Source organism: Salvelinus fontinalis, chromosome 34 (assembly GCF_029448725.1).
Source record: "Salvelinus fontinalis isolate EN_2023a chromosome 34, ASM2944872v1, whole genome shotgun sequence".
In the NCBI taxonomy this organism is placed as follows: Eukaryota; Metazoa; Chordata; class Actinopteri; order Salmoniformes; family Salmonidae; genus Salvelinus; species Salvelinus fontinalis.
Genome location: NC_074698.1, coordinates 5597861 through 5610396, shown reverse-complemented (window position 1 = coordinate 5610396; position 12536 = coordinate 5597861). Strand labels below are relative to the sequence as shown.

Here is a 12536-nt window from a genome sequence, read left to right as displayed (position 1 = left end):
CTAACGTCCTTCAATTTCCAATGAATCGATATAGTCATTTACAGTGACACTCTGGTCTTGCCTATTGACCCCCCCCCCCCTGTGGATTGACTGTGGCCAAAGGTGCTGAGAGGTGCAGCGTAATGTACGCCATCTAGAGCTGCAGCCCGGAGGCTTATCTTAGCTTCCTTTGGGTTTGCAGATGCAGAATACAGAGGCTCTGTCCTGTTCCCTCTGGCCTTGCTTTTCCATTTCAACTCGGTAGGATAGAAAGGAACAGGCGTGATAGACATAGCACCGATAGACAATTTCATAACAAGCCATAACAAGGCAACGAGACAAGCTTGTCCGCATCGAGTTTGGAAAGCCAAACAAAGTCAAGGAAAGAAATCCAATAAGGATGTTTGACCTCCAGACGGATTCAATTTGATGAGTCAAACTCACAAAATGAAGAAGATTGCACAAGATGCACACCCATAATGCTATTCATCTTTTAACCTTCTCCACATTTAGAGGGGAGATGGTATTCAGTGTTAAAGGAGCCTTTGTCCTTGAATACATTTTTATAGATGGGTCATTTAGCAGACACTGTTAACCAGAGACTTACCTAGTTGAATGCAGTGACTGTAAGACAACCACATATGGGTCTTTCCACAGACCACAGCAAACGTACTGATAGTGTAATACATTTGAATACAAAGTTACTAAATACGAGGATGTCAGTCGGATCTAGCTGTTACTGTGTCAGGTTAAGTTATTTACAAAAAGCTGCATCATATTGGAGCAGAAGCTATATGTGACAACTTAAAGAGAGAACATCTCCCAACCTCAACAGTTCATATGATAGAAAGAATATTTCAGAAAAATGTGCCTTTGACATGTGCCCGTGGTACACATATTTCCCGTGAAGTTTGCAAAAACTCTATAAAAGCAGCAGCAACAACAACAAAAAACGATAGAGCACTGTTACATTTTAAAGAGGTCAACTTCAGGTTTGAAAAGATCCACATGGATAGCAAGAGAGGGACTTTCATTACACCGAATAAGTCTGCCACAAGAACCACTGACATAAAAAACTATAGCTCCGTGATCTTAAATTTCTCCCATTGCAAAATATATTTTAAAGTAATTAGGTCTAAGGGGCAGTGCCTGCCGTCTCCCTACCCCTTCATGCACACACACCCCTCCCCCCCTCCGCTTTGTCCCGGGGGGGCAACTTTGGGAGTGTTTACTGTGTTCCTCACCCAACCGAGCATCCAGAGGCCGGTTCACAAGGTACACAAAGAGAGGTCAGGGGTGAGGGGGCGGGAGGCCCCTAACACAGAGAAGTACTTTTTTGGGGGGAGAAGACGTTCTGCTAGACTCAGCGAGGCTGAAGACTTTGTATTCCAGGAACAGTGAGGTAAGTAAGTAAACATCCGCTGACTGTGTTATCCAGAGTAAATAAATGTGATAAATTAAAACAAATCAACAAACTCCCCTTAGTCGTGTAAGCTCTTCAGATTCAGGCTAGACATCACAAAAGGCACGCTTACTTTCAGTTCTACTCCATTCATAAATGTTCTATATGGCATTTATTTAACTCTACGTTGATGTTTTTACTCAAACCAAATTGAACAGTCTGTATAATATTATAAAGGAAAGTAAAGGACCGGATTTAACTTAACAAAGTACTTTAAAGTGTATGGGCACAACCTAAAGCACGAATCAGACAGAAATGTATCACTGTGGGATGCCGTTCATTCTCTTGATAAGACAAAACTGGTACCTGCTTCGTGCCGACCCGGTAGCAATGAACCTGCCGTTTCTACTTGTAGAATCGTAATGCTCGTCAGTGGCCAACAACTTGACTTTAAGACAATCAGAGAGCATAAACCCCCACGTGAGGAAGCCAACAGGAGTGACAACAAAAGGGAAAAGTAGGGCATTTTACATCCCCGTTTAAATGTCATGAGCCAGTCACACTTCATATGCAATGTAGCTTATGGGATGGTAACAAGCGAAGTGCACTAGTGCAATGCACACAACACAAAACACTTCCTCCAAGCTAGATAACTAGCATATACACTATAATTAAATCACAATGGATTCGTTTTCATGAAGCAGATGCCTGTGTTAGCTGCCATGATATGTCTGTCTGCTTAGCTAGCTAGCTAGCTATGCTGTGCTAGCTAGAGAATATGTTAACGTTAGCTAGCTAAATATTTGGCTATGGGCTGGCACTGGCAGTAGGGGATTATGATCTTATCATCTTGCTAGGTAGTTATCTAGCTATTGGCGTTCTATAAAATAGAAACATTAGCGCAGCTAGCTATATAGCTAGCCAACATTGGAATATAGACCATAAAAGAAGCAACACACACGGACATGTATTGCCAAACAACGCTACTGCCACCTTCTGGTTTGGAGTATTTTAACACGGCTGAGTGGCTGATGACTTCAAGGTCTTTGCTGGATGAACACAAAAGTGATTGACTGGCAACACTGTTCAGAGGTGCTAATTACTGTCTGAAGGCAAATGTTTGACAGGCCTACCACAGTGTCTGAGCTATAAGTGTCAACCTGTCTACTAATCCATGAAAAACACATTTTAAAAATGCATCATGAATGTCCACCCAATTTGTTATTATAGTTAACCTGTGCATTTTGTGCTCATCTGCCCCGTCAACTGCCCTTTCTATCCAGCTGTTTGGTGCAGAGCCACCCCTGGAGAAATACACTCTCAAGGAGGCTTCTTCTGGGTGACGTGCCCTTGGATGGGTGGGATGGAGTGGGACGGTGAGACGAGCCTCCGTCCGTCCACACAGGGGCAACTCAACTCTACCCCGGGGCCTCCCTGCTGTGTTTGTGTGTGTGTGTGTGTGTGTGAAGGGTGGGATGGGTTGGTTTCCCTTGCATTTCAATTGTAGCTCGGAAAAGCCTGACTCCTACACATGGAGACAAATCCATTTGGCTGCACACTCACCCCAGCCGAGTGGGTCGCTCTTTTCCATTGCTCCACAGCCATATAGGCTCTCCCATTCAACACAAAACCCAAAGATACCCTATTTTTTCTGTCCTCTCCCTCTGCCTTTCTTTCTTTTCACCCTTGGCTTCTTCCAGGTCAACGGTTCACATTTTTACCAAGATTTATGAGACACGTTGCCAATCCCCCTGCATTTTTTCCACAGCAGCCATGGTTGGTTGATGTGTGTGCGTTGGGAGGGGGACAGGGTTGGGGTGGATTTAGAGGCTAGTGGTGTCCATGGCAAGTCCAAAGCTGTGAGAAGATCTGAAGGGAGTAGGACTCAACCCCTTTAAAAACAGGACAGATGGTCCAAACCAGAGAGGGGGAAGACACATTAGCAAGGGGTTGGGGGTTTCTTAAAGGGACGGTGCACATTTCCCCCCAGCTAGCCCCCTCCAACAGATTCCCTTCCCTCTTTCCAATACATACACACAGAAATGGACACGTCTCTCTCGCCATCTCCACAACCCACACAACCCCCCACTAGATTTTCTTTCCTTCTGAAAGCCCATAAGGAAGTCCTTCCATGCAGCGTCCCTGCCTCTTCTCCCTCCACTATAATCCGCAACTGAAGCCGCCGGAAAGGGAGCGAGCAGCTAATCATATGACCCTGTAGAGGAGCGCGCCGTTCATGTATACGACAGCTCTCTTTCTTTCTTTCTTTCTCTTTTTTTGTCTCACTTTCTCTCATTCACTCACTCACTCAGATGCTCGCACGCACACTCTTTCTCTCATTCTGCCTGGCTGGCAAAAAGTTATGTATCAGGAATGGAATAGAGCGCAGAACATGTCTTTCTACTCTGGGTGTGTGAGAGGTTGGGGTGTGTGTGCCAGCTGTGAGTGGATGTGTGTGTGTGAGAAAGAGCGAGAGAGAGAAGGAAAGGGAGGGAGCAAGGGACTGCCTTTTTTGTGTGCTGCAGCGTCAACGGCCTCTCGGCGCTGCACACAGGTGTTCTCGCCAGCTGATTGGTCGCACCCCCTCTCTCCCAACGCCCCCGCCCTCGCCTTGCCTTTGGTAGTAGAACAATCGTAAGAGGAAGAAACAGTGAGTTTGCTGGTTGCTGGCCTGAGACAGGCAATGGGAGCAATGCTACAGCACTACTAGGGGCTTGATTGATGCAGATCAAGGACTTTTCATATGTGCCACATATTTCAAGTTTGTTTGCAACGCGGGAAAGAAAACAAAAAACAATAGGACCTGTTTTTTTTACATCTTTCAATGTACATTTCAAAGTAATTTCAAACATTTTCAATTAAACTTTGTGAAACATTATTTGAATAATCATATACTGGGCTTTTCCCTCATAATAAAATCACCCTTGAACCCCCCCCCCCCCCCATTTAACCCTCTATATAACAACAAAAGGCACCACCGTACTTTAAAACTGTAAATTTGCAAATATGTTTCTTGCAACCAATAAGAGGACGAACACAACTAATACATTCAGTTCCAATTCTATAAAACCCAGAAGACAACGTCTTTTGTGCACATAAGCGCAACCGTAACAGAAAGCCATACTGGATGGATAGGAGGCAAATGGGAGGATAATTACAGAAGAGTAAAAAAATATATAGATATTTACAGTAATGAACGCAATCAGGAGTACAGGCGGCATGTTTTCTTTTTCACAAAGCACTCCAGCAACTACCTTGCTCCCCAAATACAGATGTGCCCAAAGCTTTCAATTGTCAATCGCTGCATCCCACTGGGCATAGACAAGTGGCCTGGAGGCCTGCAAACACTGGTCATGATGTCACAACAGGACATCAACCTTTCTTTTTTTTGTTTCAGGTTCTCTCAGGGTGGTGTTGGGTGATACCGGAGGGGGGTGTGATGTGGGGGAGGTAGTAGGCTATTGTAAATAAAAACATTTACCAGCACCTGGCTTTTAAGAGGGCGTCTGGAACTTCCCTTTGTTTCAACATCTCTCAGAAGTGTAGGCACATCAAAATAGGCCCACCACGTCATTGCAGACGGCCATGCTCGAGCTAATTTAGCTTTCCTCATTAAGCTTAAAGCAGTGAAGCAGGGCCATGGGTTTGTGTGCAAGTGTGAGTGGAAGAGGTGTGGTGCACACAAAAGCTGTACACACCCACACCAAAACACATTATTAAAAGAGTAGTTCACTATTTTACAACCTTGATATTAGATGGTTCCTCACCCTGAAAGTTGTCTATAGGCCAAGAGAAACTGTAATCCAGTGTTCAGATCTCATTATTAAACAGCCACTACAAATTTCAGCTAACACAAGCGACGCTTTTATCCAAAGTGACTAACAGTCATGCTTGTATACATTTTACTAATGGGTGGTTCCGGGAATCAACCCCACTATCCTGCTGTTGCAAGCACCATGCTCTACCAACTGAGCTACAAAGGAACACGCTTTTAAAAAAGTATTTGCAAATCACCTGAAATCAGTTCAAATCAACTCCATATTTGGTTTGATGTTCCTTAAAGGTGATTTGGCCATTTAGAAAATGCTAACATCCTCCCATCCCTTCCATTGATTGTTAGCTTGTGGTGGCTAAAGTTAGTTGAAGTTTGAAGTGGCTGTTTAATAAAGACAACCGAACCACAGTTTCTCCTGGCACATAGACTACTTTCAGGGTGTGGACGCATCTAACACCAAGTTGTAAAATATTGAACTACTCCTTTAAATTCACAACAACAAAAAAACATTATGTTCCACAGTTGCTTTTAAGAGTTGTGGCAAACTATGCCAAAAATAGATAACATTTAAAGCTGCAATATGTAACTTTTTGGGTGACCCGACAAATTCACATAGAAATGTGAGTAACAGATCTTTCATTCTCACTGAAAGCAAGTCTAAGAAGCGGTATATCTGCTCTATGTGTGCTATTTCTATGCTTCCCGTTCTTAAGTTTAATTTTGGGGTCTTTTACTTTCAATTTGTACACTAGCTTCAAACAGCTTAAAATACAATATTGTTTGTTATTGAAAATTTATTTAATAGCGGTTTAGATGGTACAATGATTCTCTACACTTGCTTGTTTTGTCAAACAAACTGAAATCAGATGAACTATTAGAATTTTAGCCACCAGGAAATGGCGGAGTGATTTCTACATATTGCACCTTTAACTTACTCATCTCAAACAACGTCTCCCATTTTTTCTTAAAACATCAGATACAAACTAGGAGTTGTCACAACAGCTGAATTCTAATAGTAAGTAAGCATTTCACTGTTAATCTACACCTGTTGTTTACGAAGCATGTGACAAATAACATTTGATTTGATTTTGTAGGACATTTCAACGTCAATACATTTCTAATTTATGGTGAATGTACTTATGTCAGGAGGGACAGAGTTATGTCTGAAGATCCTTTCTCTATCACCCTCCCCTCTCACCTTTCTCTCGCGCCCTCTCTCTGACACACAACCACAACTCTACATCGTACTCTAGGTCTACGTCACTCACGGACTTTAGCCCACCTCAATACTTAGGACGCTGCAGAAAAAACACGACTTGTGAAGATATATGTTTGTGTTAATCAACAAGGGTGACAACGTAAGCCAATACAAAGAAACAATTATAAATACACAATATAGATTCAATATTGGAGAGTAGTCTAATTTAAGCACCAGTATGCAGAAAACAAACGAGATCAAGATAATATGCTGAAGTGACTTCAAATAGCCTATTTGTCAAAATTAGTGTTTTTACAGTAGACGAAATGAGATGGAACAATGAGTTGGTGTTGCACTCGAGTCACGTGGTTGCTCAAGAAGAGGACTGAGCCAAATGAGCAGTTTGAACCATTGTCTAAACCTCATATAATGACCACCTTCTTCAAATGATAATGTTTTTCATTAAAGCTCCTATGCCCGGGCTTCTCATCAAAATCAAATGAGGCTTTGCGTAGCATATTCATTGGAAATCTAAAACAACACAACGCGGCATAGGCTACTGTATTAGCGTTTACATAATTTCCAAAATAATTGATAGGCCTACAATGTATATGTTCGGGTGACAATGAGGGAACTATAAACATGTATTTGCGTGAATTTAAATTCCTAATGCTTGTTTTAACAGAATTTGGCCACCGCTAGTTGAGTTGTTGCGGCCATTTTGAGTGTCAGCAAGATATTAGGCCTAGTCGAAACATTCATTTTTAGCCTATGTTTAACTTCGTGGTAAAGCCTATAGATGCCTAAGATCATCAGAATATAAAACTTAAACAGTTTTGCTACATTCATAGAGAGGAGTGAGAGCTTTGCAGCAGTGAATGAACGAAAGAAAAAGGACACCCTTTGCCATTCACGATGAGGCTCGCCATTTTTCCCACTCAAGTGACGTTGCATGACTTCTCTCAGTGGGGGTGACCACGTGTTGTGTATAACCAAAACTAGGCCTCTCCAGTAACACTGAAATGTAGGCTATTTCATGGGCGAAAACCTCAACACAACTATGTTTATCTAAGCCATTCAAGATTGGTAATTTAGGACATATAGACTCGTTCAAATTGCCCATAGGCCTATGCATATCCGTGCATTTGTTATTCAGACAAAGGTTATACGATTCCTATATGCATCAATTAGGGTTATAATTGTTTTTCACTTATAGGCATAAAATCCACCAATGAATGACACTTGAATGGTAGGTTATAAAATATATTTATATTATTATTGCAATACAGCCATGACTTTTCCTTGTCAGGGCTACCGTCTATTACAGACTTGTATGTAGTCTATACGTTTACCTCAGCCTACATACATACCACTTTTACAGATAGGGCCTAACATAGGTTAGAATATATTTAGCAAATCAATATAAATTGCCTTTGATTAAATATCGTTTAAAAAAAAAATGCACAAAAAAGGTACGCCTACACCTGAATTAAAAACTGTTAGCCAAACCTCACAACTGTTACAGCCTAATCTCAAACCCGCTCTTTCCTAGACTAATAATTTAAAATAACATAAGTGTGTTCAAGGGTTAATGGTAATGAATATTTTTTAAACTAAGCTAAACTTTCGTAATTTTTATAACTGGGTCAACTGTAATGTAGGGAGGGCTCAATGCCCTCATTTTGTTATAGCGTCTAAATAGATAGGATAAATAACCTAGGCTACTGAAATAATTTTGGACCGAACGGTCCATAGAATTAATGTGAGTATTGCATTACATTTCAGCACAATATGTGTTTACTGCCATACACACATACACATGTATGTTTAATGAGAAAATACGAATTAGACCAGAGCAAGAATAGGCATAGCCTATGCATGTACATATAACCATGTATTTTCTACAGGCCTACTTCATGATTAATGACCAGAAACAGTATTTTTCACATTTCTAACCTAGAGACCAAATTTATTGGTGATTCGACATAATAAAACATCGCCCAGACAACACCAAAACAACGTTCGTGTGCAATAAAAGCAAAAACGTAATTTAAAGGCTACGCTCTTCATAATAAATAATCGCTGTGCAACAAATTACTGAAGTTTCAGTGGTTGCCGTGACGTGAATTAAACACATTTCAATCCCACATATTGACATAGCAAATCGATTGTCTCTAGGCTGTGCATGAAAATATACTACCAACATACACAATGTAATCACGTAACTAATGCCATTAAACTTCAGAACATGACACTTAAAATGTGAAAAGTAGCTATGGCCTACACATTTTTTTTTATAAATAAATAATTCTGCACACAGGAAGGCCTAGGCCTATGACAAGGCCTTCAGGAGGTAAAATGAACATGAGGTATTAAAGTGATGACGTTGCAACCAATATTATATTCTCTGTGACAAATAAGTGTCCCAATAGTTAATGGGCATTCATCATTTTCGTTTTAAGAGTAGCCATTAGTGCATACGTAGACAAGACTCGTGACACCACATACTCCACACATGAGTAGGACCACACCGTTCACAGCAATATAATGAAAGAGTAGACTAAATACAAAAAACTTCATTCAAATATTGGATTTGCGAGTCGTACTACTACATCCACACACCAGGCATATAACTCGACATCTAATGCGTGCATTAACTTAAATAGCAACATGTCCCTTCTGCAGCAGAATCCATACATTACCAGATGCAACAACTGAAGTGTTATTGGGGGAGGGTGCTAAATACCTTTGCTTCTTAGGGACAGAGTGTTCGACCTCAATATGTTTCCCATGGAGCTCCACTTTACCTGTAAAATAAATGTTTATGTTGAAAAAAAACCCAGCCCATGTCCTCCATTCAGTGTAGAAAACGTATTGTATTTATTTGCCATATGGAAATAATATTTACCACGTGACTGAGTTGTGTGTTCCTTAAGTGTGTCTCACGTTGTCTAATGGTGCACGAATAAATGTTCGAGATTTGTAGTTAGGGTCTAATAACGCAATAGGCCTGTCATTCAAAGATGATGGGCAAGAAGAAGTTACCCTCTTGGCTCAACTGGAAAGACATTCAACAATTGCGTTGTGTATTAACTCATCAACTCCTATATCACGTAGACACATTGTTGATCTTTCACAACTCATTCACATACAGTAAACCAGAACACGTATAACTTAATAGGCCGTTCGAAAAGGACATTGTCAAACATTTATTAAAAGGTGAAGATACACATTTGCGTGCCCTAGAGTTCTTAGTGATCAATTTCAGGCTTAACACACGAGCAGCATGGCGTCCTTCGTGCTATATAGAACACACGTCACATGCTACATATGTAGGAAATCATGAAGATGCATTTAAGGAAATCAAGCCCGTTCGTGACTTGTGAGAAGAATGGGGGAGTAATTTGGCAATGCAATGGTCAAGGCAATCAAAGCCATTCATCTATGAAAGAATAGTTTCGATTTATGCTTTTAAACTACACATACAATCGCTATAGTGGCCTATTCGCCAAAGGGGGAGGTGGAAGATTTAATTCTATAGCTCTACCGAGTACACAGAACCTAGTCATACAAGGCACCAGAGAGCAAGGCTTCGGTAAGTACAATAAAAGCGTGTGGCCATAGGGCCGAAATATAGGTATCTGGCTATCATATCCAGGACTAAACATGCGTTTATGTAAATTGACCTAAAATATAATACGATTCGAGAAATCTGGATATCTTGATGTTCACATTCAAATAGGTAGGCCTATGTGATGGGCCCCCTCTCCCTGTAAAAGTTGAGTATCTTGTTGTTCGGATAAGCACTTCATAAACCTTTCGTCGATTATTATAGGGCCATGGAATATATTTTCTTCGAAGTGTCTCTTAATTCTATCATATCTTCTACTGTCATATCTTTAACATTGGGACGCTTGAGGGGAGTGGGCAAACCCTTATATATTTGAGCCTTGGTGGTTTCCCTATTGAATTAAATTACATAAAGGTAAGACGCTATTGAAGTGCTCATTTACGTTCAATTACTTACCAGAAAATGCTTCAATGGCTTTCATAGCCCATTGGTCGTCCGGACAATCAACAAACGCGTAGCCAGTTTTCATAAGAAACTGCCCAGAGTATGGAATCTTGTTGTCGTCAAAGGTTTTAACCAAGTCCTCCGCAGTCACGTTTTCATTGAGATTTCCAATGTATAGCTTGTTCATGTTGAAAAATAGAGGTCCTCCAATTTAAATGAAAAAATCTGAGCAACAAAACTTTTTTTTCTTTGAGAACGCAACAAGATAGAACTACCCAGGATGATCACAGGTTGAAAACACTTGCAAATGTCCACAAGCAGTAAAAGAAAACGAAATACATTTATTTTCAAAGTAAAACTAAAAGAAAAAGGAAAAAAAGTTGAAAGTAAGGGTAGTGTTGTAGTCTGATTAAGTCCAATACTGAAGTGGAGAAACCTTGACTGCAGCAACCCAAGCGAATGAATCGCACAATGTAGAATGGATCAATTTGAATTAATTTAATGGTGGTTATGGTGGAATAGTGGTAGAAGTATGGCGGGATCGGGAGAAATGTTTTCCTCTCTCTGCCCCTCAACCTCGAGTTGTACTCTGCACTGTCACAGATCCTTCTGCCTGGCGATGGCACCGCCTCTAAACCGACTCGAATTCACAATTTTTTTGTTTGCAGCGAGGAAACCACGTGGTATTCGAGTAGCTAGAGAAAGGGCCAGCCTCCTGGCCGCGTAGCTTCCCAGATGAGTGTACGCAGCGAGCCTTCGTGCTATGCCACGGTGCTGTGTGCGTATAGGCTTTATGCATACGTAGCCCACACATGCGCGAGTGTGCTGGGCTTGTGTGCGGAATATCAGTCACCGGGAGGGGAGACTTCCTTCAAGATGCGGATGTGTGTTTTGTCCTTTACAAATATATAAATAATTCGCAGGTTTTTGGATAAGAACACAATGTATGACTATGGTGGCGGACGTGTGCGAGTTGTGGTCTCCGTAGTTTAATATCAGCTCTTAGCTCATATACCATTTGGTCATGACATTCTCTCTTCAGCCCAGCTCTAGAAGTCATCCCGCCTCTCCAATGAATATGCATTGTGGTAAAGAATTTGGTCGCCAGGAGGATGTTACATAAATGTAAAATCATGAGCTTCAACTCATTTTCGAAAAGGCTCTAACAAAAGGTTGTGACATAGGCAAGGAGGCCAACAGCAGTCAAGCAAGATACATTGTAACAAACTGCCGCGTGGGAGGAAATTGTTACATTGTATCATTGTTTGGGTTCATTGTAGCACTCGTAACATTGTTGCATTCGTCTGAAACTAGAAGGCCTCGCTCGAGCAACGAGTCCTTGGTTTGAGGTTATTCTTTGGCCATTTAGACAGCCTTACAAGTTTCTCATTGATTTGTATCAATATTCAAGGAGTGGATGACAATAGTCATGGTATGCAAATACGCCCAAGCCGCTTGGGTTAACACAACTCGGCAAAATAGGCAATCAAAGCCAAAGAAGATCTTGGTTTCCTCCGTTTTCATCATAGGGCTTTGGGGAAACTGACAGCTCGCAAAATGGAGGATCCAATGGTGCAGGCCCCAAAAGCGCAAAGAGCAGCTTTTCATTGGAAGGGGAAATGGTAGAGCTTCTGTTGCAGTCAGTGTGCGTAGTGTGCTCCATCGAACGCCGTGTACTTCATCATGGATAGTCACGAACTTAGGTTATAGTGAGTTACGTGTGTTTAATATAATCATGCAATTATCTCTACAGACAGAACACTTACTTTGAATAAATCATACGATAATGAAGCTGCATTGAGCCATTAGGTTGACTACTGAGACTGCAGCCTATACTGTATTCAACGTGGCATACAGGCATACTGTATCGCTTAGTTGTAAAATGGCTCGCCTACAGACGTTGGAGGGTTAAAAACTCAAAATCTTCCAACAATTTTATTATCTGTAACACATGGCAACGACTCACGTTATAACACATGTGTTATAGAACTGACAATAATATCACAATAATCATAACAATTAATGCTACACGAAACATGCAAGTCGTGCGCTTGAGAACCAATAGCAAAATTATTTTTATGCTAATTAAATGTTTATTTTTTATTAATCACACATGACAAAACCTAAGTTTCACGTACATACTCTAGAATCTATTAGATATTAATTA

At 41.0% G+C, this 12536-nt stretch overlaps 1 protein-coding gene across 3 annotated transcripts in view; it reads right to left on the bottom strand.

Moving 5' to 3' along the window:
• The window catches only part of LOC129832918 (insulin-like growth factor 2 mRNA-binding protein 1), a 59852-nt gene extending 48723 nt beyond the window's left edge, over positions 1-11129 (bottom strand). For all 3 annotated transcript variants that reach the window (XM_055897044.1, XM_055897045.1, XM_055897046.1), the window contains exons 1-2: positions 10382-11129; positions 9101-9161 (exon numbers count right to left, since the gene is read on the bottom strand). In XM_055897044.1, coding sequence (XP_055753019.1) covers positions 9101-9161; positions 10382-10556 — 236 coding nt within the window. In that variant the 5' untranslated portion in view covers positions 10557-11129. The remainder of the gene's footprint in view (positions 1-9100; positions 9162-10381) is intronic.
• Positions 11130-12536: the final 1407 nt, after the last annotated feature.